The sequence below is a fragment of the Prunus avium genome, chromosome 1, assembly GCF_965620075.1.
Source record: "Prunus avium chromosome 1, drPruAviu1.hap1.1, whole genome shotgun sequence".
Lineage (NCBI taxonomy): Eukaryota > Viridiplantae > Streptophyta > Magnoliopsida > Rosales > Rosaceae > Prunus > Prunus avium.
Genome location: NC_142284.1, coordinates 53,413,420 through 53,440,264, shown reverse-complemented (window position 1 = coordinate 53,440,264; position 26,845 = coordinate 53,413,420). Strand labels below are relative to the sequence as shown.

The 26,845-nt window shown below is 35.0% G+C and overlaps 3 protein-coding genes, 1 long non-coding RNA gene, 1 other non-coding gene and 2 pseudogenes across 7 annotated transcripts; 3 read left to right on the top strand and 4 right to left on the bottom strand.

The window, feature by feature from the left end:
- Window positions 1–586: 586 nt before the first annotated feature.
- On the bottom strand, window positions 587–878 carry LOC148298019 (signal recognition particle RNA). Its single transcript, XR_015833347.1, has one exon.
- A 565-nt stretch (window positions 879–1,443) lies between these two features.
- Window positions 1,444–2,592, bottom strand: LOC110774635 (cysteine-rich receptor-like protein kinase 28). The gene is made up of 2 exons (XM_021979203.2): window positions 1,762–2,592; window positions 1,444–1,644 (listed from the first exon to the last, which is right to left on the bottom strand). The coding sequence occupies exons 1-2, from the start codon at window positions 2,579–2,581 to the stop codon at window positions 1,568–1,570; spliced, it is 897 nt and encodes a 298-aa protein (XP_021834895.1). The 5' UTR covers window positions 2,582–2,592; the 3' UTR covers window positions 1,444–1,567.
- A 383-nt stretch (window positions 2,593–2,975) lies between these two features.
- Window positions 2,976–3,851, bottom strand: LOC110774631 (cysteine-rich receptor-like protein kinase 28; annotated as a pseudogene).
- A 738-nt stretch (window positions 3,852–4,589) lies between these two features.
- On the bottom strand, window positions 4,590–10,886 carry LOC110774634 (uncharacterized). 3 transcript variants are annotated; one of them, XR_002529540.2, is made up of 8 exons: window positions 10,571–10,886; window positions 10,262–10,322; window positions 9,345–9,407; window positions 9,063–9,100; window positions 7,203–7,269; window positions 5,015–5,640; window positions 4,725–4,826; window positions 4,590–4,604 (listed from the first exon to the last, which is right to left on the bottom strand). It is a non-coding gene; the product is annotated as an uncharacterized LOC110774634 (long non-coding RNA). The 3 variants fall into 3 exon arrangements; XR_002529539.2 differs by lacking the exon at window positions 9,063–9,100; XR_002529541.2 differs by lacking the exons at window positions 9,063–9,100; window positions 9,345–9,407.
- A 989-nt stretch (window positions 10,887–11,875) lies between these two features.
- Window positions 11,876–12,883, top strand: LOC148298018 (uncharacterized). The gene has a single exon (XM_088247363.1). The coding sequence runs from the start codon at window positions 12,034–12,036 to the stop codon at window positions 12,757–12,759; it is 726 nt and encodes a 241-aa protein (XP_088103489.1). The 5' UTR covers window positions 11,876–12,033; the 3' UTR covers window positions 12,760–12,883.
- A 5,617-nt stretch (window positions 12,884–18,500) lies between these two features.
- On the top strand, window positions 18,501–19,105 carry LOC148298017 (uncharacterized; annotated as a pseudogene).
- Window positions 19,106–24,729: 5,624 nt separating this feature from the next.
- Window positions 24,730–25,813, top strand: LOC148298016 (uncharacterized). Its single transcript, XM_088247439.1, has one exon. The coding sequence runs from the start codon at window positions 24,980–24,982 to the stop codon at window positions 25,706–25,708; it is 729 nt and encodes a 242-aa protein (XP_088103565.1). The 5' UTR covers window positions 24,730–24,979; the 3' UTR covers window positions 25,709–25,813.
- The last annotated feature ends 1,032 nt before the right edge of the window (window positions 25,814–26,845 follow it).

Sequence of the window (26,845 nt, the reverse complement as noted above, 5' to 3'; positions counted from 1 at the left end):
ACTCGTTTTATCTAATTTTAAAAAAAGAAATAGTATAGCCGCCCGGCTATACTCGTTTTTCCTAATGTTTTCCCTAGTTAGATAGCTTACAAGATTCTCCATTTTTTTTATTTATAATGTTTTCTACTCACTTATTATCTCCAAATATTTTTATTTATAATTTTCTATTCTCTAATTTCTTTTTTTGCTAAATGGAAATCAAAATTAAAGTAACTCATTTTTTTTATGTGCATGTATGAAACTCTTCAAATTATGAAGTTATTGAGCAAAATGTTAGTTTGCACAAATACAAGGAAAAAGCTTAGTTTAAAAATCAAGAAGTATGTAATTTCATTACAAGATTTATTTCATACAAAAGTATGTAATAAGAAAATTCGTAACTTATCAATATTTTCAGTTGATATTGAATGATAGGGTGTTCAATTCGTATTTGATATATATGCATATGCTTTATTATTTTTTGACATTAAATTGGTATATATATAATATATGTGTATGTTACGGTTAAAGTGATACTCTCATGTTCATTCGTTTGAAAAATATAATTTCCCAAATAATAATTTCAAAGAAGATAAGAAAAAGCTAAAAAAGTTTTGGTTCAATTGGGTCAGTTTAGCAGGCCATGGTGGATCCGAGTGACACTGACTCGTAATCCTTCCACTACCAAGAGCGGGAGGTAGTCGTTGCTCTGTAAAGCCAGCCTTATGCGGTTCCCTCCTCTCTAGAAACCCAGTGACCCAGAGCCTTCGCTCAAGCCGCAGGGTTTAACTCCTGACTTGAAATAGGCGGGCCAATAGATAGCCAGCTTGAACCCGACCCGTTAATTATGGGCCAATGTTCCAGCACCTCAAAGCCCCCACTCGGGTTCAGATCAAAGCATGCGGTACAAAGAAACAAGTTACCATCATCAATTGAAGTTTAGAAAAGTCAATAAATCAAAAAAGTATTTAATGTCATTACGCATCGGATCAAACAAAAATATTAAACATATGACAAGAAATTTTCACAAGAAATACCATAGTATCTTAACAATTCTGTTAATTTTTCTTGCTGATGGCGTCTGAGACGAGATTATTTATATTGTTTGTGATTGTACTGACTGTACGTATAATCTTCTGTGAATTTGTAAAGATTGTAAGTCTTGGAATTCAATGGTGGCTGGTTGTTAAACTCAAATAATAATTAATTAGTAATTAGTAATAAGTAATAATAGTAATCATTTTAGCTTATCATAAGCAATCATTTACTTGCATTAATATAATGAAAAGTCAGAGTAACCAAGAGAGAAAGCCAAGACCCGCACAAATTACATATAGACAGCTTTTTCTTTTTATTTTAAAGCACATAAAAAGTCAAAGCTTTATTTTTGAAATCAGATAAAGTCACATCTGATAGATCATACATACCAATTTCTTTCTTCTTATTGCATTCAACAACCACAAAATGTATACCTTTTTACATACATAAGATTCTATTCCTTCTCTGGATAAAAGAAAAATATAACAAGCACTATTTTTCTGTCAACATATTATCTCCAAACTAATACTCGAAAGCTATACGCATCGGATCAAAACATAACGATGAAAGAAAGTAGGATCGGCACGAGAATAATGATGAGAGTTTGAGATATGTTGCTCTTCTTTCCTGCAAATTAAGTAAAATCATAAACAAATATTCTCAGATTAAAGAATGGGGTACAAAGAAACAAGAGTTATCATCATCAATTGAAGTTTAGAAAAGTCAATAATCAAATATACATACCTCTTGCATTGGCTGTAGGTGGAGATATTAATGGTGGCAATGCCACTGGTACCGTCTGAGCTGCAGGGTCAAAGAAGAGGTAATCAACCTGATAATATAAGTCACAGCTGGGATTAACATAGCTTCCAAAACCATTCCCATAACAATACATTTGGATCTTTTCTAAAGCTTCATCTAAGCAATTGTTACATCCCAGCTCTGACAAATCTGGGCTGCACTGCGCAAGTCCATATATTGTACTTATATTCTTAGAATATATAGAAACACTTGCATTTCCCACTGTAAACTTAACATCACCGCCAGCCGCTGCTTCAACTTTTAGTACTCCCAGCAACGCCAACAGCCGTTGGTTAAACCCTTCCAGGACCGACAATGACGACGACACATTTTTGTTGCTGTACGCCGTGGAAGATGGAATCAATTCCACGGTTCCATGCATGGAGTGGTTCGAGTAGCGTAACTTGCATTTTTCCGTCCACAAACTTGCCTCCCTGTCATTAGGGCAAGCCTCCATGAGATTGTATATGGAGGCGTTGAGGCAAGTAACGCAAGTGTCATGCTTCAGATCCCCTCTACAGAGCCCGATTGCATAAACTTTGTCAGAGTTTTCGCCATAAGCAGAACTGTAAAACCCGTAGCCATTACTATTGTTGGAGGAGATGAGAGAGGACAAAACGCCGTTGACGTTTTTGAGATAGGTGCTATTGAGAATGGTGGTATTAGGAAAGGCGTCAAGACAGTTGAACACATCAACGGCTTGCGTACCGATGACCGGTAACAAAATTAGGGGAAGAAGTAATTGAAATCTAGTGGAAACCATTATGCCTGCCTTAATCTGTGCTCGGTCCATATGCATTGTGTTAATTATGTACAGATTACCTTATCATATCGAAGGATAATCTCTACATAATGAAGGGGAACATATGAATTTTTAAATATCACGCAAGCATTATTTTTTGGTTACCTTATCATATCGAGACTACTACTATTGTTTTTGATTGTTGACCGTATCATATGTGAATGATATAGAAGATTATATGTCTTGAACTTCAATGGTGGCAGGCTGTTCAACACAAATAAAAATTAATTAATTAATTAATACTAATATGAATTGTTTTAGCTCATCACGCAAACTAAGCAATCGATTATTTTCTATTAATAATGAAAAAGTCAAAGTTGAACATGAAAGAAAGCCATGAACAGATCCTTGGACGTCATAGAATCAATTGACAAAGTTGCTCTGTTTCTCTCTTGATCCACATAAATATGAAAAGGAAGCTCATTCATGGTGACAATGCCGCTGGTACTGTCTGATTTGCAGGGGCAAAGAAGTGGTAATTAAGCTCATACCTTAAGTCACAGCTGGGATTAGCATATTTCCCAGAACCATTCCCATAACAGTATTTTTGGAGCCTTCCAAGAGCTTCACCTAAGCAATTATTACATCCCAGCTCAGACAAATCTGGATTGCACTGCGCAAGTCCATATATTGTACTTATGTTATTAGAATATATAGAAACACTTGCATTTCCCACTGCAAACTTAAGAACGTCACCACCGGCTGCCGCTTCCACTTTTAGTTCTCCCAATAACGCCACCAGCCGCTGATTAAACCCTTCCACGACTGACGACGACGATGACACATTTTTGTTGCTATAGGACGTTAAAGATGGAAGCAATTCCACGTTTCCTGGCATGGAGTGGTTTGAATATCCTAACTTGCAGCCTTCGGTCAACAAACTTGCCTCCCTATTATTAGGGCAACTCTCCATGAGGGCATACCTGGAGCTGTTGAGGCAAGTAACGCAAGCAGCAGGCGTCAAATCCCCTCTGCAAAGCCCATTTGCATAAACTTTGTCGGAGTTAGCGCCGTAGGAGGAACTGTAAAACCCGTACCCCTTACTATCGTTGGAGGAGATGAGGGAGGACAAAGCACCATTGACGTTTTTGAGATAGGTGCTATTGAGAATGGTGGTATTAGGAAAGGCGTCAAGACAGTTGAACATATCAACGGCTTGAGTACCGATGATCGGTAACAAAATTAGGGGAAGAAATAATAGAAATTTAGTGGAAACCATTATGCCCTTAGGTTGCTCACGTCCCATGTACAATCTGTTAATTATGTACTGATCATATATATAGCGGATAATCTGTACATAATTAATGCGAATATATGACTTTTAAAATATAACGCATATAAATTATTATTTTGGTTACCTTATTATATCATTGAATATATATATCCCCTGCAGTTTGAGACGAGACTACTTCTATTGTTTGTGATTGTTGACCGTATCATATGTGAATTATATAGAGGTTATATGGCTTGAAATTCAATGGTTGCTGGTTGTTCAGCTCAAATAAAAGTCAATCTAAGCAATCGATTCTTCGCACTAGTAATGAAAAGTCGAAGTTAAACACGGGAGAAAGCCATGAACAGATACTTGGACCATTGAACCCGTCACCCACATGTGACATGTACGTGGAGTTGGATAGAGTCAATTAACATGCGCATTTCCAAACGAAAAGACAGATACTTTGGAAGTTTCCACTACTCAAATTTTCAAAAAATAATCTGCTCACCTTTCAAAAATAAAAAGTTAAGTATACTCAACCTGAACTCACCCTAATAAACACACAGAGCATTTCCTTCTTAAAAAAAAAACAGAGCATTTCCAGTACAAAGTTGCTCTGTTTTTTCTTGGGCCACGTAAATATGAAAAGGAAGCTCATTCAATTATCAGAAATTTAGTTTGGTAATTTTGTTGCACACATAATAGCCCAATTTGGACACATCGTATTATTAAGTTTGAAGTTGTCCCTTCCCTCCAATTTCTCCAAACCTGCATATATAAATAAAAAGATTAGACAGACCTTTTCTTTCTTTCATAAATTAATCAACTCCAGAAAAATTCACATTGCGGTTAATTAAAAGACACATAAAGCACTTTTTCTTTGTTTACTTAGGTTCCTTCATTCTCTCCGCCATGGAAATTACTACAGACATCCAATTTAACTGAAAACTGTCTGCGCTTTACATATTATGGAGCCGAGCCATGTATCCGCTGCATGCATATCAACCAAAAGAAAGTCAAATGGAAGTTTCATAGAATTCCCAAGTTATTTTATTGCTTATTCTTTACTTGTTAGATCTTTGGTAACTAGAATTTTTAGTTCTATCACTTCTATGCTATGTCGGAACTTGGAAATTATTAGTATAGCATACTACAAGCCCTATAGGCACAGTACTTACTAGGTCCCCACAATTCGACTGGTTTTGGCTTGTTTTTGATCCATCACAAACAATCTTGCCATGCCAAAGTTTGCAATTTTGGGGTTTAGTAATCACTAGCAAGGGCTCCCGCGCGATGCTGCGGGTTTTGAAATTGCGTCAAATGTGTATAAAGTCGTAAAAATATGTAGGGAACATAGCTTTGTTTATATGTATATTAAGATCTAAATAGTAACATTATGCTTAGTTTAGTACGTTTAAGTTAGAATAAATAAATTAATAAGATGATATCAGTGCTGCTTGTTATGTTAAAATACCGGCCCTATTTATATATACATTGAGATCTAAACAGTGCCATCATGCTTAGTTTGGCAAGCTTAAGTTGTAAAAAATAAACTAACATGTTTTATATGCTGCTTGTTATGTTAAAATATTATGCATATTTTAATATATCAAGCAGCTATTAAAACATCAAAATATGAGTAACCTTGAGCAAAGTATTGTTCTTCTACAGGCGTATATCTATATTTTAATGGGTGGTGGACATGGATTTTTCTTTTTTGATGTTTTTTGCAAGGGATAGCTGTTGTTGCATTTGTTGTGTAGCTGGCTGATGTTCCTTCTTCTCCATTCAAGAGGTTTTAACTCTGTTAGTATAAAGTCAGAAAATGGCAAGCGTTAATTATTATGATAGAATAAGTTAAAAAAGTAAAAAGGAGAAATAACAATTTACATACATCAAGCATTCTATTAATATGATGGATAAAAGTATAAGGTCAATTTAGTGAATCAATTGAAAATAAACTAAAAACAATTGTGACAATTTTAATATAATCAAATCAAGGGGTGTTGACTTTGTTGGTATAAACTTGGTAAATGGTAGGTGTCAGTGTCGACAAATGAGAAAATTTGAGCAAAGACAATGCCTATTGAATTAAGGCCAACAACGAAAACTGCACAAACCACAATTTAAATTATCTAAAAATACTTAATAACCTATAAACAGAAATAAGATGATCTAGTGACCTAATGAGCAAATTTGTTATAGAATTAAGATAATCTAGTGGAGAAGTAAGCTATAAAAGCAACAATGATGTATAAATAGCTATATGTTATAGAAGTAGAATAAGGGTAGAGATAAGACGCTATAGGTTATAGTTTTGTTAATTACATTTAAAACATTTAATAACGATGTTTCAAATTTGAAAAATGTAATTGAAAGTCAGTTCATATGGGAGCTCCAAAAAAATACGAAAAAAAAGAAAATTTTAATAATCAATAAGAGTAAATAAATTTATATATTTATTGAAGTGATCAAATATCCATACCCCAACTTCTAAAGAAAGGGAAGTTTCTTAATATGAACAAAAATTTCGAGTGACTAAAATATTAGAATCAGGGAGAATTGAAATATATGTACATCACTTGTGTAAACCACAAAAATTAATGGAAGGCAAATGCTTTAAAATCAAACACATTGGCTCAAAGGAATGAAACCAAATTGCATTCTAAAAGATGTTTGAGAAAAATCATATTTTAAAAGAAGAGTTGATAAATTTTCTTTAAAATTGAATCATAATTGAAAACAATTATGAGAAAGGAAACTTTGCCCAAATTCAATTCAATCAACTACCACTTAATATAGAGAAATTGAGTGAAGAAATAAGCTGTGAACGATGAAATATTATGTATGTAATGTGTACGTTAATGAGATGAATGAATTGAAAAGAAAATAGCATAAACTCTGATGTGGAAGTAGGAGAGGCAATTTTGGAACTGCCATGGGCTTTTTTCTTCTTCAAACCAATAATTGGTAAATTGTTAGAATCTGACACATTTTCTTATTTGGTTTTATGTTTATCATCGGCAAGACAAACACTTTCATAAGAGATTTCTATACCATTTGAAATGGCAAAACTATGAGCTTCTTACATCAGCTGATTTCGTTTGCTATCTCTAGTCCTTTTACGCATTATGCACAGAAATTTTAAACCCCAGGCAACAGATTGATAACTGGAAAGGAGAAAAAACATGCATTTATAAAATTTTAAATTATCAATCACATTTAAACTGTAATTAAGCAAAGCAAATGCACCGTGATATTGACAGAACCACAGAAATGAGAATTTTCAATTGTCATAATATTTGGCAATCAATAAGCTACGGCCACCATGCATGCGGTCTTTAAAAAAATGGATGAAACACTAACCTGTAGTCAAAGAAGCTATCAAGCATTTCCAAAAACAGCCACACAAAAGCAGGATCACAACAGCTATCTAAAATACAAAGATAGAAAAACAAAATTAGGTTAATAAATATAATTTTGATTTTGCTTGTGAGATAAGACAGTCTCAATTAATTAATTAATCTGTTTCAATACTGATCTTGGTATTGAAGAATATCAAGAATATAGACCCCAACAGAAACTATACTTTTTGTTACATTTCCTTTTCTTACACAAACAAATGAAAACATGAAAATATGATGATACGAAGTGAAGACTGCTTTCTTTTCAAATTCCTTGAGAGGAGAATCACATGTTAATTGGTTGAAAAGTAACCAACACCATAAAGAGAAAAATAAATACACACATCACAACTCATTTCAAAATCCATATGCATGCAGACAGTGTGGACCAATGCCAAATGTTCTGTAAAAAACAAATTCCATAAAACCAAACATCGACCAAACCCTATATAATAAATTAAGCCAATGTGATGAATTTGTTTCTGGAAATTAGTTCAACGGCCCATAATTGTGACTTGCAACCAACCATTTGCAGAGGAGCAATTTGAAATAAAATCAAGCAACAACCAAGAGAGTGAAAAATAAAGACATTCTAGATTCTAAAACAGAGCTTTGAACAACCTGGTGATCCCTAATTAGAGCATTAGTGCCACATGTGCTACATCTTCGACAGTGTTGTGTAGCCAACCTTTTAAAAAAAAATCTCATCCTCATTGTTAAAAATTGATGATCTTTTCCGACTTTAAAGTTATTTCCACTATGAATTGAAAACAAAAAAAACATTTATTAAGAAAAAGTTCTTTCACTAACTGTATTGCAATGGAGATGCTACACTGTCTATTTAAAAACTATTAGATGCTGCATTTGAAATAAAGAGTATACGATTATTGATTATAATGTCATGCTTTTTAATAATGTGTTCTTAAATTTGAATAACTTTGATGCATAATAATCAAGCACCGTGTAGCTGATTTACATGGGTTCTTACTAAAAAGTTAATGTATATATTATGTAACCTGCAGGGGATGCTTTGATATCAAACTTGCATACCAAAAATTCATCATTAAGAAAGTAAGAACAGTACATATGCCTAAATGATCAACACAAATGGGAAATTGATGCCATTGGCTAAAGCAAAATGGAAAACAATTAATTTCTGCCAATTAATTTCAACCAAGAAACTCCCCTCTTGCTTAATAGAACCAAAAGCAGGAACCTAACAGCTCTATCCAAACCAGCAAAATAAGCCGACACTTTGAGAGCACTGCATAGTTTACAACCTCTAAGTTTTCTTTTTGGTCATGGGTGGAAATTTTACTATTCATTGTATTTAGCTATTTTTGGTTGATAAATATTTTGATGCCATTTAGTGAAGAATTTAGAACAGATGCTAAATGTAGATGCACCCAAGTATGAAACTGGTGGAAGATTTTGAGTAACTGTTTATAACTCAACAACATTTTTCTTGGCACTGATGCATTCAATATCGATCTATTATAATTTAACTCAGGCTTTTTCTGGTTTTTGTAATTCTTTTAGGCATCATATTCAAAAATTACAAATTCCAACCAAAACAGCGATAGTTGGAAAGGAAAATAAAAACATGGATGAGTTAAATTACAATATTTTTATTACATCTATAGCCTAATGAAGCAAAATGGATGCAAACCAACAGTATTGTAGCTATAGAAATAAGAATTTTCAAAACAAACATATGAAAACGAATTAAATACAATTTCTATAGCCTAATCAAGCAAACCATATAAGCAATAACATCACAATGATATGCATGACTTCTTCAAAAGACGAATACAAAACTGACCTGTTGTCTAGCAGCAATGGGAAGAGCTACCAAACAGTCTAAAAAACACAAAAACCGAAAATTCAGTTTCTTCTTCTCATAAGGCATATAATCCTTTTTTTTGCCTTTGAAAATTGTTGAACTCTATTTTTGTATGGTTGCCATCTTTCTTTAGGACTTGAGGAAGAAATAAGAGGCACACACTTATCCCAACCATTTGTCAATTGACAACATTAGCTAATTCCCATGCTCAATTCACAAAACTTAAAACAATTAATTGGAAATTTCAGCCTAGAAACTCACCTTCTGCTAAACATAGCCGAAAACACCAATCAAACTGCTCTATCCATAGCAACAAAAGACCACCTGCAAAATATCAAAAGAAAACATGGTTTAAAAAAAAAAAAAAAAAAAAAAAAAAGGAACAAAAAACAGAAAAAATGGAGAAGAAATTAGCTTGTGTATGTTATACATGCACGATCTTTTCATAAAACCAAAACTTTAGCCTGAGCAAAATTTGCAAGGAAAGAAATCACTCAAGACTACCCAAATTAATGTGTTTTGGGCAAAGAAAAATACTGTAAAAGCACGGGAAAATGGCTGTTTAAATTATCCTAGATGCGTATAAAACAAAGAATATAAGATCAAAAGTTACTGGTCTAAACAATCAAAAGTTACCTATGCAAAAGTCACCCTAAACAATCAAGATTTTTTATATATTTTTCAATTCCATTTTCCTGTTTTTCCTTTTTTTCCCTTTAAACAGATATCAAAATTTCATACTCTAATTCAACAATTGAGTCATCTCAAAGTCTCTTCTAACAATCTAAAGATCAAGCTCCAATTTGTACTAAACATATATGTCTGAAAATCAACCCAAAACATCAATCAAATGAAACCAAAGGCAGCTACATCTCATTTTTCATGTTAAAAAAGCTCCCTAAAAAAAACAAAAAATTTCAAAAAACTTCAACACACGAAAAGGCATTAATATATAATCAAAAGCAACATCATGTTGTTATCACTCTTATCAACAACCCCTCCAAATACATCATATCTTCCATAAACTAAAAGGAAAAAGTCAAAAATATTAATATGTCATCAAAGATTAGAAAATTCTATCTCATAACCCTACACCACCAAAAACGCAGGATCAGTGCTACAGTCAAAGAATAAAAACTAAAATTAATAGAGAAAATTGAACCTGATTTGAAGCTTACCAATATGTTGTGATATATAAATACCTCAGCTCTTATATAGCCTTAGGGATTACCCAAGAACCTGAAATCAAATTAACCAAATAAATGAACCTAAATTAAACAAATAAATGAGCCCAAATTCGTACAAAGGACAAAAAATCTCCCAGCCAACAAACAAATTCTTCAGAAACACTTAGATTCAAAACGCCATCTTTGTACCAAAATCTCCAGTTTTTAGCGTTTCACTTTCACTCTGTCATCAAATCCAGACCCAAAAACAGATTGTATGTGCAAGGAAGAATAAAAGGCTAGTTGGGTCTCTAAGATTACCAAGATTGTTGCGCCAATTGATGCCCGTCATCGTGTCTAACCTCAAGATATTGCCTCAGCCGCTGGATCTGGTTATCGAAGAAATTTGCAGTGGAGATGGCAATGGAGGGGGTTTGGGAATTTGGAAGGGTTTTGAAGGAGGAGGAGGCTTTGATGGGTTCGGAAGGAAAAGAAACATAAAGTTGTTCTTAGGGAAATGGAAGTCGAAGCCTCCAGATGAACATCGAAGAAGCAACCCAGCTCTCCCATCCTTGCCCCCGAAACTCTCCAACCAGCCAGTTGAAATCGAACCAGACGGCTCTCAACAACAAACAGCCGCTAGTTACATCCGAAGGAAAGAGAGGGCAAAACGGGGAAAACAGAAAACAATCAGCCAAGGGCAAAACCGTAATTTTACTGTGGAAGGGGGAAAAGGAGCTGGCTGAACAGTTTAAAATAAAGGCATTTTCGTAAATTCACTGTGCTTAAGAACAGTGTTTAGTCGGATTGCCGTTTAGTATATATATAATGTGCATTACCTCAGAGAATCAATGAATGCTTAGATGGTGGTTATTAAATAAGATGAATTTCCTTAATCTTAAAGTAAGGACTGTTGGCGAGTCCTTACTTAGTTAGGATTTTGGTTACTTACCCACTTATCTAATTTTATTATAATTGAAATTTATTTTCTATTGTAATTTATATATATTTTCTATTATAATTTGAATTTATTTCATATTCTATTTAGGATTGTACTTCTTTATAAATACCTCCATATTGGAGAAGAATAAAAAGAAGAGCAAATATGAGCCTATATGAATATTTGCTGTACTTTATTTGACAAGGAGATGACCAAAAGCCCAATGTGACACATTTTACCTGAAGAGATGACCCCAAAATGAAGAGCATCTCCAATTTTTTAGACCCATAAACTTCAGCATCCCGTGTCTTTTGGCCAGGCAAAATCACACACCATCTGCTAATTGTCATCAAAGACAAAACAGTGGTCCCTCCACCAGTACCCTTGAGAAGATGATGTATCAACAATTGAATTGCAGAGTAGAGATATCTTTAATTACGCAATGGTTTTTCTCAAGGATTTGGATTGTTTTAAGCCACACGTGTGTGGGTGATATCTAAAGCAGGTTGAAGCGTACACTTCTACCAAAGAGATGCTTTTCCACTGTTTTTTTTGGTTCATACGGCGTCGACAGCATTATCAATACAAAATCTGTCCTTTAACAAAAGAACGGACGTCCTGCACTGAGAAATCATGGTGTATTTGGACGCTTTTATTGCGCATCTTGTAGAACAAGGAGCAGCTGAGTGTAGAGTGAGTGTATTGGATATTATTCAAAAAGCCAATAGTATCTCTGCTGTGTATATGTATTGGATTATTGTGCATCAATTATAGAACAAGGAGCAGCTGAGTGTAAGACGTTACTCTAAGGCTCTCTGCATATTCTTTATCACTTAGTTTGAGCATGACTAACCATCCAGGTCCACAAAATGGTGACAAGGAAAAATGGGAAAACATGGAGAGAAGAAAAGAGGAGCTACATGCTGCAATTGAGAAGCAGGATGATCGTGTAAACCTTCTTCTAACGAGTGCCTTCAACCTTGCAAACTACTACTTTGTCTTTCAAGGAATTATTTTGGGGGCTGTCGTCAATGCCACTACAGCCCTCCGATGCTCAGATCGTTGGTTCCTTTTCAGCCTCTCGCTAATAGCAGCCATACTCAACTTGGTTTCATTGCTTGTAATTGGAGGCAATTATAAAAGAAGCATCATGCAGAGGCACCAAACCAAGTGTGCGCGCAGTAAATTGGAAAACGATATGGGCAAGCTAGAAACTTCACCTTCAGATCACAGGCTCAAAAGTAACATATTATCGTACTGGAGTTCAACAAAATTAGAAGCTTCAGGGCATGTTACTTCTCAACATCCTGTGGAAATTAAGGATGAACCAGAACAAAGGCAAATTAGCAGGCGGGTCGTGCCGGTTGATAATCATAAAAAACAGCTACATGATTTCTACTTTCTACTTTGCATGGGTCTCTTTATATCCTTTGCCGTCATCGTGGTTGTGGGTTGCTGGACCATTCCTTGTAAGAAATATCTTCAATGCATACCCCCCATATCCAGCACTGAGAAATGCATTAGGGTTTGTGAAAGTGCCAAGTGTATGAGCATGTGCACCGAATTCTAGAGCCTTCAACTGTTCTAGCGTTGAGCTAGGGTTATCCAAGTAGATTGGTACCTTTTGTTTTTTGTTTTTTGTTTTTGGTCAAGATTGGTACCGTAATAAAGCTTACGTTGAATTTGGTGTTTCTTATAGATCGGTACCATATATAATAAAGCTTAATATTCCTGCTCTTCATTTAATCCGTAATGGTTTATATGGTTTTCTAAGTCGACAAATTTTACAAATAAGAATGAACGCGACTTTCTGAGTGTTATTTAAAAATTTGGGTCTCATAAAAGATAAGATTCTTATTAGTTTAGACTTGAAGAATCGTAGTTATAATATTGAGGCTAAGACAGTTTGTTAGGTTCTAGACTAGCTAAATTTTCCTTGCCAACTTTGTAATCTTCTAAATCATGTCCAAGCTCCAGTGATTCGTCTAGGCGTAGATAGTTTTTGTGAAATCTACCTCAAGAATGGTTGAAGCTGCAATTATTGATCTTCAAGGTAAATCACTCATATGCATTACATTCACGTGTCTATATACAGTTTTTCTTTACTGATGTGATGACTAGTGCAGTCTCACTAGTTACTTGTCATCACTAGTCACTGATGTCTATATACAGTTTTTGTCACGTGTTGTTGTCTCCAATTCCTGCTGTGTGTGAGTCACCTACTCTCTTGCCATTTTCTTACACAAATCTTTGACTGACAAGTGTCCCATTAGCTGGTCCAATTTTAGCAAAACCATTTGGGTGTGCTTTGGATTCCTCACACCACTTTCATTTTGCGATTTTGGCTTGGGACAAAACTCGGTTTTTCTCAGGTTTTTAATTAGCTGAAAGTGCTCTTGGTGCAGAAATGAGTTTTCAATCTTTTGATTTATAAGAACTGCAACTATTTTAAATATGATCCTAGTTTTAGCATATCACTCATACATATCTAGGTTCAAATTCACTATTGATTTCTTCAATATGCTGGTTTCTTGAAGAGATTGATATTGTTATGTGATACTACATTTTCTCATTCTGAAAGTTGATGTTCTTGTTGAGTTGTTGGTGCCATGAAGATGAAGTCTTTGTGAAGACTAAAGTTACTGAGTCGCTATGGTTCAAATCAAGATTGCACAAAGGTATAGCTGCTTCGTCATTTAGATTTAGGAAATATGAGCTTGGTTGAGTTACTTTTCTAAGAATCTTTTTGAACATAGTGGATTGCCTGGTTGGATTGATGACCCCCACTTTTTTCCAGTGGTGGGTTTCTTGGTGACCATGTTCTTGTGTCTTGCTTGATGAATATGTAACTGAATCAGTATTTTTATCATGTTGCTGTCATTTATACTCACTATCTATTGGATTGCTTCTCTCTGAATATTTGGATTAGAGCACACACTTAGTTCACCATAGTTGTTGCTAGCACTGAGGAATCCTAGCCTGATGGATCTTTTTGAGTGTATAGGTTGTCACATATTCAAGCTTTGTTTTACAGGTTAATTTACATACTTGGTTGCTTCGCTAGTCTGTTCTGTGTGCACTTTTTGTAGGTTTATGACTGCTTGAGTGATCTAGTTATCTAGGTGTTATCTAGGTCTTAATCGAGTCACCTTGTAGTGATCTAGTTATTCTAGCTTCTCATGTTTTAGCATGGTATCAGAGCTTAGTTGTTAATACCTGAGATCCTCTGCCAAATTGAGCGTCGTTGGCATTCCTCATTCCTAACCCATCATGGGTCTTCATCTTGTTGTAAATCATCGTTTCTCCTTTCCTCTATAATCAACATATATTTCTTCTACCTTAGCCATAGCCGCACCTTTCTGCAATTTTCCTCCTGTTATATATATAATTTAAAAAAGAAAAAAAACTCTCTCTGTCCTTACCTTGTTTCTGTTCAGTTTGTTGTTACCTTATTTTTTCTCTCTACCTATGCCAGCAGCTGTAGCCCTCTTCGCCGCTGCCATTTCTCTTTCATCTTTCTATGAGCCTGCTTTCTGTTAAAATCAGATTGAGCTCATGTTACTTTCTGTCTCTTGCGCTCACAGCCGCTGCCTCCTTTCTATCGTTGGTGTCTCTCTTTCTCTTGAAATCCCTCTCCACTTCTATGTTTTTTGAGCTTTCTTTCTCTGTTTATCTCAGACTCTCTCCCGAGCTCTGGGGAATTTCTTTCCTCTCTCTCTTTGACGCACATGTTCTCTGCCTCTCTCTCATCAGTTTGTCTGTCTGAGTTCAGAGGTCACTGACACACGTTCACTTCCTCTCTTTTATTTATTATATAGTAAATTGAGCTTAGACCCATAAAATTCATTTTAAATCACCTACGACCCTTCCCTTTATTTTTCTATTTAAAATACCCAATTTTTTCAAATAATACCTGATGACTAGGATCCAATTAAGTAAGTTACCTAATATAACTTAAAATCTTATTTATTGTATTTTTTGAATTCCAAAACTACCCATGTTTATAAGTTAATGTGTTACGGGGATGTAACTAATGACACACGTCGAATTTGGAAAGATATCCAAATCGTTGTAATGGATGTAGGAATTAATTTAGAAACTTATTTGAAATTAAATATTAAATTCAACATTAACCTATTAGTAATCTATAGGTGATTAACGTTTTGGTTTATTTAATAAAAAAATTATGTTGTTTTCCTTTTATGAATTATACAACTAGTAATCTATATTTTATTATAGTTTTATGAACAATAGTGTACATTCTAATTATGTTGAAAAATAATTTGATAATCTATTTATTGTTTGTTTTTTGAAAAACATTTTTTTTTAAATGAACCTATTTTTTCTCTAAATAATGCACCTATTTTTTTTTCCTCTAAATAATGTACCCCCTTTTCTCTAAATAAAGGACCTATTACTTGTTTTATGAAAAATAATTTGATCATCTTTTTATTGTTTGGTTTATGACATTTTTTTTTTAAATGAACCTATTTTTTCTCTCCAAATAATGTATTTGTTTTTTTTTCTCTAATAATATACCTAGTAAAACAATTTACCTAGTATAATGAACCTATTTTTTTGCTAAATTTTGTATCTATTTTTTTCTCTAAATAATGTACCTATTACTTGTTTTATGAAAAATAATTTGATAATCTATTTATTTTTTGTTTTATGATTTTTTTTAAATGAACCTATTTTTTTCTCTAAATAATGTACCTATTTGTTCTCTCTAATAATGTATACATAGTAAAATAATTTACCTAGTATAATGAACTTATTTTTTTTCTTCTAAATAATGTACCTATTTTTAATTTATAAAAAATGTGCACAAATTTCAATTATACAATGTACCTATTTTCTATAAATTATTGTGTACCTATTTTTAATTTATGAAAAATGTATGGAAATTTCAATTGCAAAGTAACTAACATAGTTTATTTTATTTTTTTTTTGGTAAATAATATACCTATATTTTTATACGAATATATTTATATTTTTCATATGTAATTTACATATTTTATTTTTGGTTTGCAATTTTAGGGGGAGATATGTTAGAGGGAATGACAACCAAAAGAAATGGGGTGATTGATATGCTATTAATAGGGAGTTTTAATTACAATTATGGCAGTTAATGAAATGCTTGGAATAAATTATAAATAAAATATGAAGTCTGATGGCAACAATGTAAAAACATAGAATATTATGACCTCTTATATCCTACTGGTCATTTAAGTTTGAAATTGGATTTTACACATAGATTTATAGAATGATGGGTACATGTCTAGAAAATAGAAATTGAAGGGACCTATATTGGACAAGCCCTTTACTATATTATTATTTTTGGATCAATAATCCCTCTTTATTTTCATTTCTTTGGGCTCTATGCTCTTGCGATGATATTTTTCTTTATTATTCCCACGTTGGTTTCACCACCTATCCCATACTTCTTATTTTATTCCCCTTCATGCCCTTCAATTATTTCTTCCACTCTATTTCCTATATGTTTCCCACTTTGATATCTCCCTTTTCTTTATACCTATAGCGCATGACTCACTGCCCGTCTCTCTCATTTCCGGGGGTTCCTTTTATTATTTTTGGGTATATTTCTTCTCCCCTGTTCCCTTTCACTTTTCTCGTGTTACCCACGTGAAGGGTGTTTTCTAATTGGTACTGTTTCTCTTTTACGCCAATAAATTTGGCTCTCTTTCATTGTGTTGTTTGCACAATCTGCCTCCTTTTTCAACAACCTAGCCCACTTTTTTCAACATACCTAGCCCACGTGATGATTGCTCCCTTTAATTATTTTTTCCTTATCCTTTCTTCTTCCAATTTGATCTTCTTTTCTTTATTGATTCTGTTTGCTTTTATTGGCCTAAGGGTGTTTTCGTTTTTCTATCTTGTCTACTTTTTTTTCTTCTTTTCAGTTTGACTTCTCTCTCTCTCACGACAACATCTTGTGTTTTCTTATTTCTATTCTTTTTTATGGTTTCTTTTCTTCTCACCACCAAAGTGCTATCTCTTGTGCTCTTCTTCTTTACCTCTTTGCCTCACAGCCCCTTTTTTCTTCTCTGTTTATTTTTCCACTGGTATCTTATATCATCTCTTTTTCTATGTTGGCTCCCTTACATGCTTAACCGCATGCTCCTATTTATTTTCCCCTCATGCTTATTGAAGGCCACAATTTTTCTTTCTCAGATTTTGTTCTCCTCTCACGTGCACTCTGTCCTCCACTTGTTTCACTTTTTATTCAAGGTTCTATGTCATGCTCTGCCTAAAACACCCGTGGGTCACCTTATCTTTTCATTTATTTATTTATTTTATTTTTTGTTGTTGTTATCTTCTCTTCACCCGTGTCTGCCCAGAAACACCCGTGTCTTCTTACTCTCTATTTATTTGGGTGTTACTTTCTACAAATCTCAACTCTCATACATCGTCGGATTTGAGGGGGAGTGACACCGCTGCTCATCTATTCCACTACAATTTAACTACCTATCTACCATGGCTGATTCTGCTACATCTCAATGTCAGTCAGTGCATGTTTCTCAAGTACCATTGATCATATGGCTCCATCGACCCCTTCTCTTCAGGGGGAGAGGGGGAGTGAAGAGAAGTTGTCTCTGCGTGAATTTGCTAAACTTAATATGGAAGTATTTGTTGTTGTTGTTGTTGTTGCCAGTGTTGTTGCTCTTGCCTATTATGTCTCTTGCTGGGGACAATGTTATTGCTCCTGCCTATTATGACTCTTGCTGGGGACAGTGTTGTTATGTCTCTTGTCGGGGACAATGTTATTGCTCCTGCTTGTTATGACTCTTGCTGGGGACAGTATTGTTGCTCTTGTTATACCAGTACCATAACAATTTACCTACAGCCTTTCTAATTCTAAGCCACCAATATGTATAGTTCAATACACATCAAAGAATAGGGTACAATATTATTAGGGTAATATTTACGGTTGGTGTTTGCATGTGCTGCTGCCAACAATTTAATTTAGTTCAGTTCGTCGACCAAAGAAAAGAAAATTAATCTGCTTGCTGGGACTGCTGCATAATGGAGTGGGGCTGGCTTCAGGCCAGCTGTAGTTTTCTGAGAGAGGGCAGCAGTCTCACTTGCGTACTTAAGAATGGTGACTGCTCGTCCAAAGTTTGGGTATTTTTATATCATCCTCATTCATCCTAAACTAATGTGCGCGTATATGATCAACGCCTCACAAGCTTGGAAAAAAAATATGGCATCATGCTTATGTAAGAAGTCCAATATTGGTGCCTCCAGAATAATATCCAAGGGGTTTTTCACAAATAGGCCCATTCTAACATGATATATTATACAAAAATCTATAAAGAGCCTATTTGGAGAGAAAAACCCAAAACTAACCATTTATCATTTACCGCAGCCCTCAGATGCCCAGATCGCTGGTTCCTTTTCAGCCTTTCTCTGATAGCAGCCATACTCAACTTGGTTTCATTGCTTGTAATTGCAAGCAATTATAAGAGAAGCGTCATGCAGAGACACCAAACCAAGAGTGAGATCATTGAATTGGAAAGTGATCTGAGCAAGCTAGAAATTTCACCTTCAGATCAAGGCCTCAAAACTAAAATATTAACCTACTGGGATGCGACAAAGATTCAACATCCAGAGGTTGCTTCTCAACATCCTACGACCCTAGAAATTAAGGATGAACTGGGACTAAGGCAGCGCAGGAGGGTCATGCCTGTTGTTACAAATCATCTACGTGAGTTCTACTTTGTACTTTGCTTGGGTCTGTTATAAGCTTTGCCGTCATCGTGATTGTGGGTTGCTGGACCATTCCTTGCAAGAAAGCTCTTCAATGCACATCTCCTATATCTGACGCCAACACTGATAAATGCATTAGGGTTTGTGAAGGCGCCAAGTGTATGAGCATCTGCACCCAATTCTAGGGCTTCAAGCTCAACAGTTCTAGCTTTGAGCTAGGGTTATCCAAGTAGATCATTGGAACCACAATAAAGTTCACTATATTTTCATGCTCGTCATTTAATATGTGATGGTTTATATGATTATGTGCGTTGACAGATTTCACAAATAAAAATAATGAAAGCGACTTTCTGACTGTTATTAAATAATTAGGCCTCATATAAAAAGATAAGACTCTAGTTTAGGCTTTCAACACAGAAACTATACTGAAGGAGTATAAACCTTTATAAAGGTAAAAAATCTTCTATGCTAAGACAAGTTTCAGTTTATAGCACAATCAATCTAACAAACAAGGAAACAAGCTAAGGGAAATAAACGGGCAAGGTGAAATAATCTTTGTGGTCTCTTATTATATCCAATCCGGCCACTTGTCGGTGGACTACTCTACCACTCAACATAGCACATGATATGATGAATAGCTCCACAAGTCTTCTGAAAAAAAGTTGGCTTTTCTGCTTGTAACTCATTTTTTTCTTACTTCCATATCATCATATTTATTTTTCGGATCGCTCGATGTGAGAATGTGAAGTTGAAAAATGTCCCACATTGAAAAGTTGAGAAACCTAGCAAGGACTTATAAGGTGTTGGGCTACTCTCCTCATTGTCAATTGGTTTTGGGGTGGAACCTTAATTTCCTTCATGATATCAAAGTGGGTTTGTTCACGTGTAAAAGCCCAATGGCCACACGTGCTCCACGTTAGCCAATATATATTGTTCATGTGTTAGGCTTGAAAATTCGCCACACATGTGGATAGCGTGTGAGAATACGCGAAGGTGAAAAATGTCCCACATTGAAAAACTGAGAAACCTAGCAAGAACTTATAAAGTGTTGGACTACTCCCCCATTGTGGAAACTCAACTTCCTTCACTCAAGTCCATTCACTATAATCCAACTAAGCAAGTTCCAATCAAAGCACTTCACTTTCTATGAAAGAAAATTACCTAGTACGTACAGCAAAGCAAGTAATTAAGCCACCCCAACAAGGAATAGGTACAATAATATCTATGAGAGATTAAGAATTTACCTAAGTTTGGAGTTTGCATGTCGACCAAAGAAAAGACAATCTGCATGTGCTGGGACTTGGGAGCTTTGTCAAGTTCGTCCTTGTGAAGACCAGTATTTTAAATTTATATGTATTATATATATATATATTAGCAGTATATGTATTATTATTTTGAAAAATATTCATACTAAATATAGATTTTTATTAATTGGTTTTGTTATACTTCTCTTAAGTTTGGTACACTTGAGAAAGTCAAAACCTTTGTCACCAAGCTAGCTAACATGTTCAAAACAAGTGTTATCTGAAGCGGTTCAGTTAAATAGTTTACATCCTCATTTTGATTTCATTGGACCACCCTAGATGTTTGTACATGTTAAGTAGTGTAGCCAAACTCTAGAAATTTGTAAGGAATGCCACGTACAAGTTTTATAACATGCACCACCCTAGTTTCTTCACAAGTACGTCTTGTTTTTAGCATGAGGTGTTGGCATCAGGACACAATTAGCTATGCTCAGGTTAAGCATATCAGCAGCCTCATATTCCACCAATTAAAGGACATTGTTGCCGCTCATTGTAGCATAAATAGGAGCCTACTTTACCAAGGGCAGAATCAGGAATTTTTCAATGGGTGGCTAGCTAAAGTTATTACCTTAAAATCTAATGATTTTTTTTTACTTTCAGGAATTTTTCAATCGATGGCTCCTTCTCCCTGGAATCCTTTTCTCTACCCCTCTCTGCAAATTAAAAAACCAAAAGGAAAAAGATGAAGCAGTGGTGATTTAATTAATTAAATTTCTGGCCCAAAATAAAATGATGCAGTGATCCCTCTGATATCCATTTGTGGAGTTTAAGCTTGTAGAGTTTGAACCATTTAATTCAAACAAACAATCTTTTTGGTCCCAGAAAGATTGGGAGGTGGCAGGTGCAGTTATGGGAAATAAGGGTGATTTTGTGGGTGTTGGGGCTCGGCTTGAGGGGTGGGGGAAGAGAGACAGAGACAGAGAGGCGGTGGGCGTTTTGAGAAATTTTTTTGGTGTGGATGAGGTGGTGGTGGAGAGAGAGAGAGAGAGAGAGAGAGAGAGAGAGAGAGAGAATAGCTGTCTGAGTTGTGTTTAGGTGGGGTTGGAATGGTGGTGGTGATGGCGGCTTTGGGTTGGGTGAGTGGCTGTCCCATATTTCTTTTTTATTTAATATTTTCTTTCTTTTTCTTTTTTCTTTCTAAAAGAATGATTTCTTCAATTTATAAAACATTTTTAGTGTACAAATAAATTATTTAATCCACATAGCATGCCACATCAGCAATTTAACAGAAAAAAGGACGAAAGCTAACGGCAGGGACCAATTTGATGTACAGGCATTAACTTTAAGGACCATTAATGTCACAAAAAACCTTAAAGATGACATGTGATAATTTTGTAAACCTCATGGACCATTTGTGATAGAAAGCCACATGACAATACTCTTTTTTCCCAATTTTTTAAAAAGGAAATAGTATAGACGTATGGCTATACTCTTTTTCCTAATTTTATTAAAAAAAAGAAATAGCATAGCCGACCGGCTATACTGGCCCCAATTTTTTTTAAAGAAATAGTATATCCGTGCTGCTATACTCGGTTTTTTCCAATGTTTCCAAAAACAAAATACTATAGCCGTACTGCTATACCAAATTAATATTTCAATAATACATCCTTGTTTTGTAACCGTCTTAAGGACTCGGTAAAATTCATGTTTTTTTTAAAAGTGAACATACAATACTCGAATTGAACGTGTACATACATATTTTTCATGTTTAATACACATATTTATTACACAATTCACGTATTATATACATAATTATCACATATTATTGAATACAAATAATATATATTAAAAAATTATATAGTGGCAGAACTTTTAAGTTGCAACTTGCCAAAATTTTGGCCAAAAAAACACGTACGTATTTTACTCGTATAGCCTCTCTGTTATACCAAATCAATATCTATAAAGTATAAACTAATGCAATTAGGAGGGTCTTTTTTACATATTTGTTGTTATTAATTAGTATAGCCGCAGCGGCTATACCATTGAAATATAATGTATTTAAATAGTATAGCCGGGCGGCTGTACTACGGTGTTTTACAAAAAATAGTATAGCCGACCGGCTATACTCGTTTTATCTAATTTTTTTTACACAGAAAAAGTATAGCCGAATGGGCTACACTCGTTTTTTCTAATTGTTTTTAAAAAAGCAATAGTATAGCCGTACGGCTATACTGGGTTTTTTCCAATTTTTTTTTTAAAGAAATACGATAGCCACACAGCTATACTGGGGTTTTTCCAATTTTTTATAAGAAATAGTATAGCCGGGCAGCGATACTAGGTTTTTTCCAATGTTTTCAAAAACAAAATACTTTAGCCAGACTGCTATTCCAAATTAATATTTCAATAATACATCCTTATTTTGTAACCATCTTAAGGACTAGGTAAAATTCACGTTTTTAAAAAAAGCAAACGTACAATACTCATATTGAACATGTACATACGTACTTCATAACAATATTTTTAATAACATGTACACACTAGTGTTTACCTTATTATATCATTGAATATATATCCCCTGCAGTTTCAGACGAGACTACTTCTATTGTTTTGTGGTTGTTGACCGTATCATATATGAATTATATAGAGGTTATATAGCTTGAAATTCAATGGTTGTCTGGTTGTTCAACTCAAATAAAAGTCAATCTAAGCAATCGATTATTTAAAGCTGAATTGGTTGGGAGGGGGATTTAAATAAAGCAGTGTGTAGCATAATGGAAGAATCTTAGCCTCTGCACTAGTTCTTTCTATAAAAGTCACAAAAGGTGGACAAAAATTAGGTTAGTGAATTTATAATGCTCTTTTTTACCCTCTGCACTAGTTCTTTTTGTGAGTGCAAAGAAAATTGTAACCAAAAGCCCAATGTGACACATTTTTCCTGAAGAGATGACCACGTGAGTAGGGACAGATCTAGGATTTCAAAATGACATGGGCTAAATTTATCTTACATACCAATTGAAAACTTAACGGTACGAGTAAATTTCATTGATAATAAAAAAATACAAAGGGGGACATAATGACCCTAAAATTTCATTGATACTTCATAAACCCTAAATAATCCCCAAAATTTCAAAAAAAAAAAAAGAAGAAGATGAAGAATTGAAGATTACCTTAGTTTGCTTAATTAAGTATGAGGACATGCATAATTTTCTTTTTTGTCGAAGAGCAGGAGTTAGCCGCTAGCAGATGGTTTGCTACTGCGCAAGAGATAGAGGGAATTCTTTCTTCTTTTTTTAGGTAAAGGAGAGAGGGAATGTCTCTGCCTAGTGTAGTGATTTTGGAATAGATGGGCACATTAGCGGGATAAGTTAATAACTGTGGGGTTTAGTTCTTTTTTTTGGTGAAAAAAGGGGGAACAGCCCCAAAAGAAAAAACACAAAGGCTAGGGAACACAGATCATCCGGGGCTTAGCAGCCCCCAGCAAATCATCATTAAAACAAGAACTGATCCACTCAGGAACCTCATCAAAGAACCAGGCTCCAATATCCATATTATGGCTCCAATTTGCCAAACACTCTGCAGCAACATTCCTTTCTCTGTAGATGTGAGAGAGCTCAACAGCTTCAAACTTTCTCATCAAGTGAACACAGGAAGCAATTAAACTAGCTAAGGGGTGAAGACAGTTGTGGGCCTGTTGTTCACAAGTTGAACAGCAGTCATAGAGTCCATTTCAATGGAGATTTTAGGGACCCTTTTCTCCACGGCAAGGTGTAAACCAAAGAATAAGCCCCAGAGCTCAGCTAGAATTTGACCCATCCCCAAGTTGACAGCAAATCCCCCTAAGTTGACAGCAAATCCCCCTATCCAATCTCCAAGGGAATTTCGTATGATTACACCAGCACCAATACTACCAGTATTACCCTTGCGAGATCCATCAACATTTAACTTTAACATACCATTCAAGGGGGGCTTCCAAGCTAACATAACCTGCATTTGATCCCTTTGGGGGGTTTTAGAAGGATCAGCCTAGTCCTTAGTGGGATTAGTTAATAATATTTTATTTGGGTGATCAGCTTAGTCCTAGTAGGATTAGTTAATAATATTTTATTTGGATGACCTAGGCTAGAGTATTAATTTAGTCTTTAAAAAAACAAGTTGCTTGGGCTTTAGCCCAGGTTAGCATGCTAGTGGGTACGTTGAGTTAATCTTTTGGCCGGCAAGATCACACATTATCAGCTAATTGTCATCAAAAAACAAAACAGTGGTCCCTCTAGTCACCCTTGAGAAGATGATGTATATCAATAATTGAATTGCAAAGTAGAGATCTTTAATTACTTAATGGTTTTTCTCAGTATGTGGATTGTTCTAAGGCCGGCACACGTGTGTGGGTGGTATGTAAAGCAGGTTGAAGTGTACACTTTTACCAAAGAGATGTTTTTCTACTATTTTTTGGCACAAGCAGAAGTTTGTACCGAAAGCAACTTCCCTCCGCTATTATTTGCCCCTGTTTTTTGGTTCATACGGCGTCGACAGCATTATCAATACAAAATCTATCCTTCAACAAAAGAACGGACGTCCTGCACTGAGAAATCATGCTGTGTTTTGACACTTATATTGTGCATCTTGTAGAACAAGGAGCAGCTGAGTGTGAGAGTGAGTGTATTGGATTATTCACAAAGCCAATAGTATCTCTGCTGTGTATATGTATTGGATTATTGTTCATCTAGTAGAAAAAGGATCAGCTGAGTGTGAGACGTTATACTCTAAGACTCTCTGCATATTCTTTATCTTTAGCTCTCTCTCTCACTTAGTTTGAGCATGACTAACCATCCATGTCCACAAAATGGTGACAAAGAAAAAAGGGAAAACATGGAGAGAAGAAAAGAGGAGCTACAAGCTACAATTGAGAAGCAGGATGACCGTGTAAACCATCTTCAAACGAGTGCCTTCAACCTTGCAAACTACTACATTGTCTTTCAAGGAGTTATTTTGGGGACTATCGTCAACGCCACCACAGCCCTCCGATGCTCAGATCGTTGGTTCCTTTTCAGCCTCTCTCTAATAGCAGCCATACTTAATCTGGTTTCATTGCTTGTAATTGGAGGCAATTATAAAAGAAGCGTCATGCAGAGACACCATACCAAGAGTGCGCACATTAAATTGGAAAACGATCTGGGGAAGCTAGAAACTGCAGCTTCAGATCACGGGCTCAAAACTAATATATTATCATACTGGCAGTCGACAAAAATTGAAGCTTCAGGGCATGTTACTTGTCAAGATCCTACAACTGTTGAAATTAAGGATGAACCGGAACAAAGGCAGATCAGGACGCGAGTCGTGCCGGTTGATAATCTTCACAAACAGCTGCGTGATTTCTACTTTCTACTTTGCATGGGTCTCTTTGTATCCTTTGCCGTCATAGTGGTTGTGGGTTGCTGGACCATTCCTTGCAAGAAAGCTCTTCAATGCATACGCCCCGTATCCAGCACTGAGAAATGCATTAGGGTTTGTGAAGGTGCCAAGTGTATGAGCATGTGCACCGAATAGTAGAGCCTCCAAGAGTTCTAGCTTTGAGCTGGGGTTATCCAAGTTGATTGGTACCAGCTTACGTTGAATTTGATGTTTTCTTTCTCATAGATTGGTAATATATATATAATAATAATAATAAAGCTTACTATATTATTTAATCTGCAATGGTTTATATGATTTTCTGGGTCAACAGATTTTACAAATAAGAATGAATATGACTTTCTGGGTATTATGAAAGAATTAGGCCTCAGAAAAGATAAGATTCTGATTACTTTAGGCATGAAGGAGTGTAATTATAATCTTCAGGCTAGGACAATTTCAACTTATCACAATCTAACAAGGCTATAACCATAAGAGTTGAAATAGTGGAAAGATGATCATGCACAATCTAGGGTGGTCTATATTCTACCACTCATCATGTGGCATGCATGATCAACAGCCCTACAAGTCTTTTGTTTCTTACTTGTAGTATTTCATATTTATTTTTCATGACTGAGATCCAACTAAGCAAGTTTCTGTCACAAACTTATTATGTGTTAGATTATACATATGGGGTTGTATTAAATCCTTCTATTCTTACAAAATTGTAAGAATAGAAAAGCTACAGCTGCCAATTCTAGCCATCATCCAACTCTAGTGTTAAAGCCTTGTACCTTTTCTATTTCAATCAATAAAATAAAACTACTTTCTTACTCTTTCAAAAGTTTTCCTTTCCAAGTCAAACTATTGTCCTAAACACTACTAACCAACTATTCTCTAAATATCTTCTCCCATAAACTAACACAATCCTTTTGTTTTATGTACAGTTTGACCACATACTGCATATCGAACCAACAGGAGAAAGTCTTGTAGTTGTGTGAGAGAGGGCAGCAGATTCTGAAGTACTTTCTTCCTTAATGGACCTGTGTATCCTCAGCCGACTGAATTTTTACGAGAACAAACACAAAATTAACCAAATTAAACAACATTTAATCTTCTCACTGTGATTAAATAAACTGACGAAAACAAAATTAGCCAAATGTGTTGGCTGGAAGCTTTTTGGTTGGGTTGTGCTCTTTGGGTCTGGCTGTTTCGTAATTTTGAGAATTATGGGTTTTCATTTCTTCTTGTTATATCAAGACCAGTCTCAAAGAAAAGTCCGTTTTCAATTTCTAG

Excerpts from the sequence above, each read along its gene's own strand:
- LOC110774635 (XM_021979203.2), bottom strand. The coding sequence starts at position 2,581 with ATGGTTTCCACTAGATTTCAATTACTTCTTCCCCTAATTTTGTTACCG. Across the intron at positions 1,645-1,761 it reads ACCTACAGCCAATGCAAGAG|GAAAGAAGAGCAACATATCT; the intron begins GTATGTATATTT and ends CTTAATTTGCAG.
- LOC148298018 (XM_088247363.1), top strand. The coding sequence starts at position 12,034 with ATGACTAACCATCCAGGTCCACAAAATGGTGACAAGGAAAAATGGGAA.
- LOC148298016 (XM_088247439.1), top strand. The coding sequence starts at position 24,980 with ATGACTAACCATCCATGTCCACAAAATGGTGACAAAGAAAAAAGGGAA.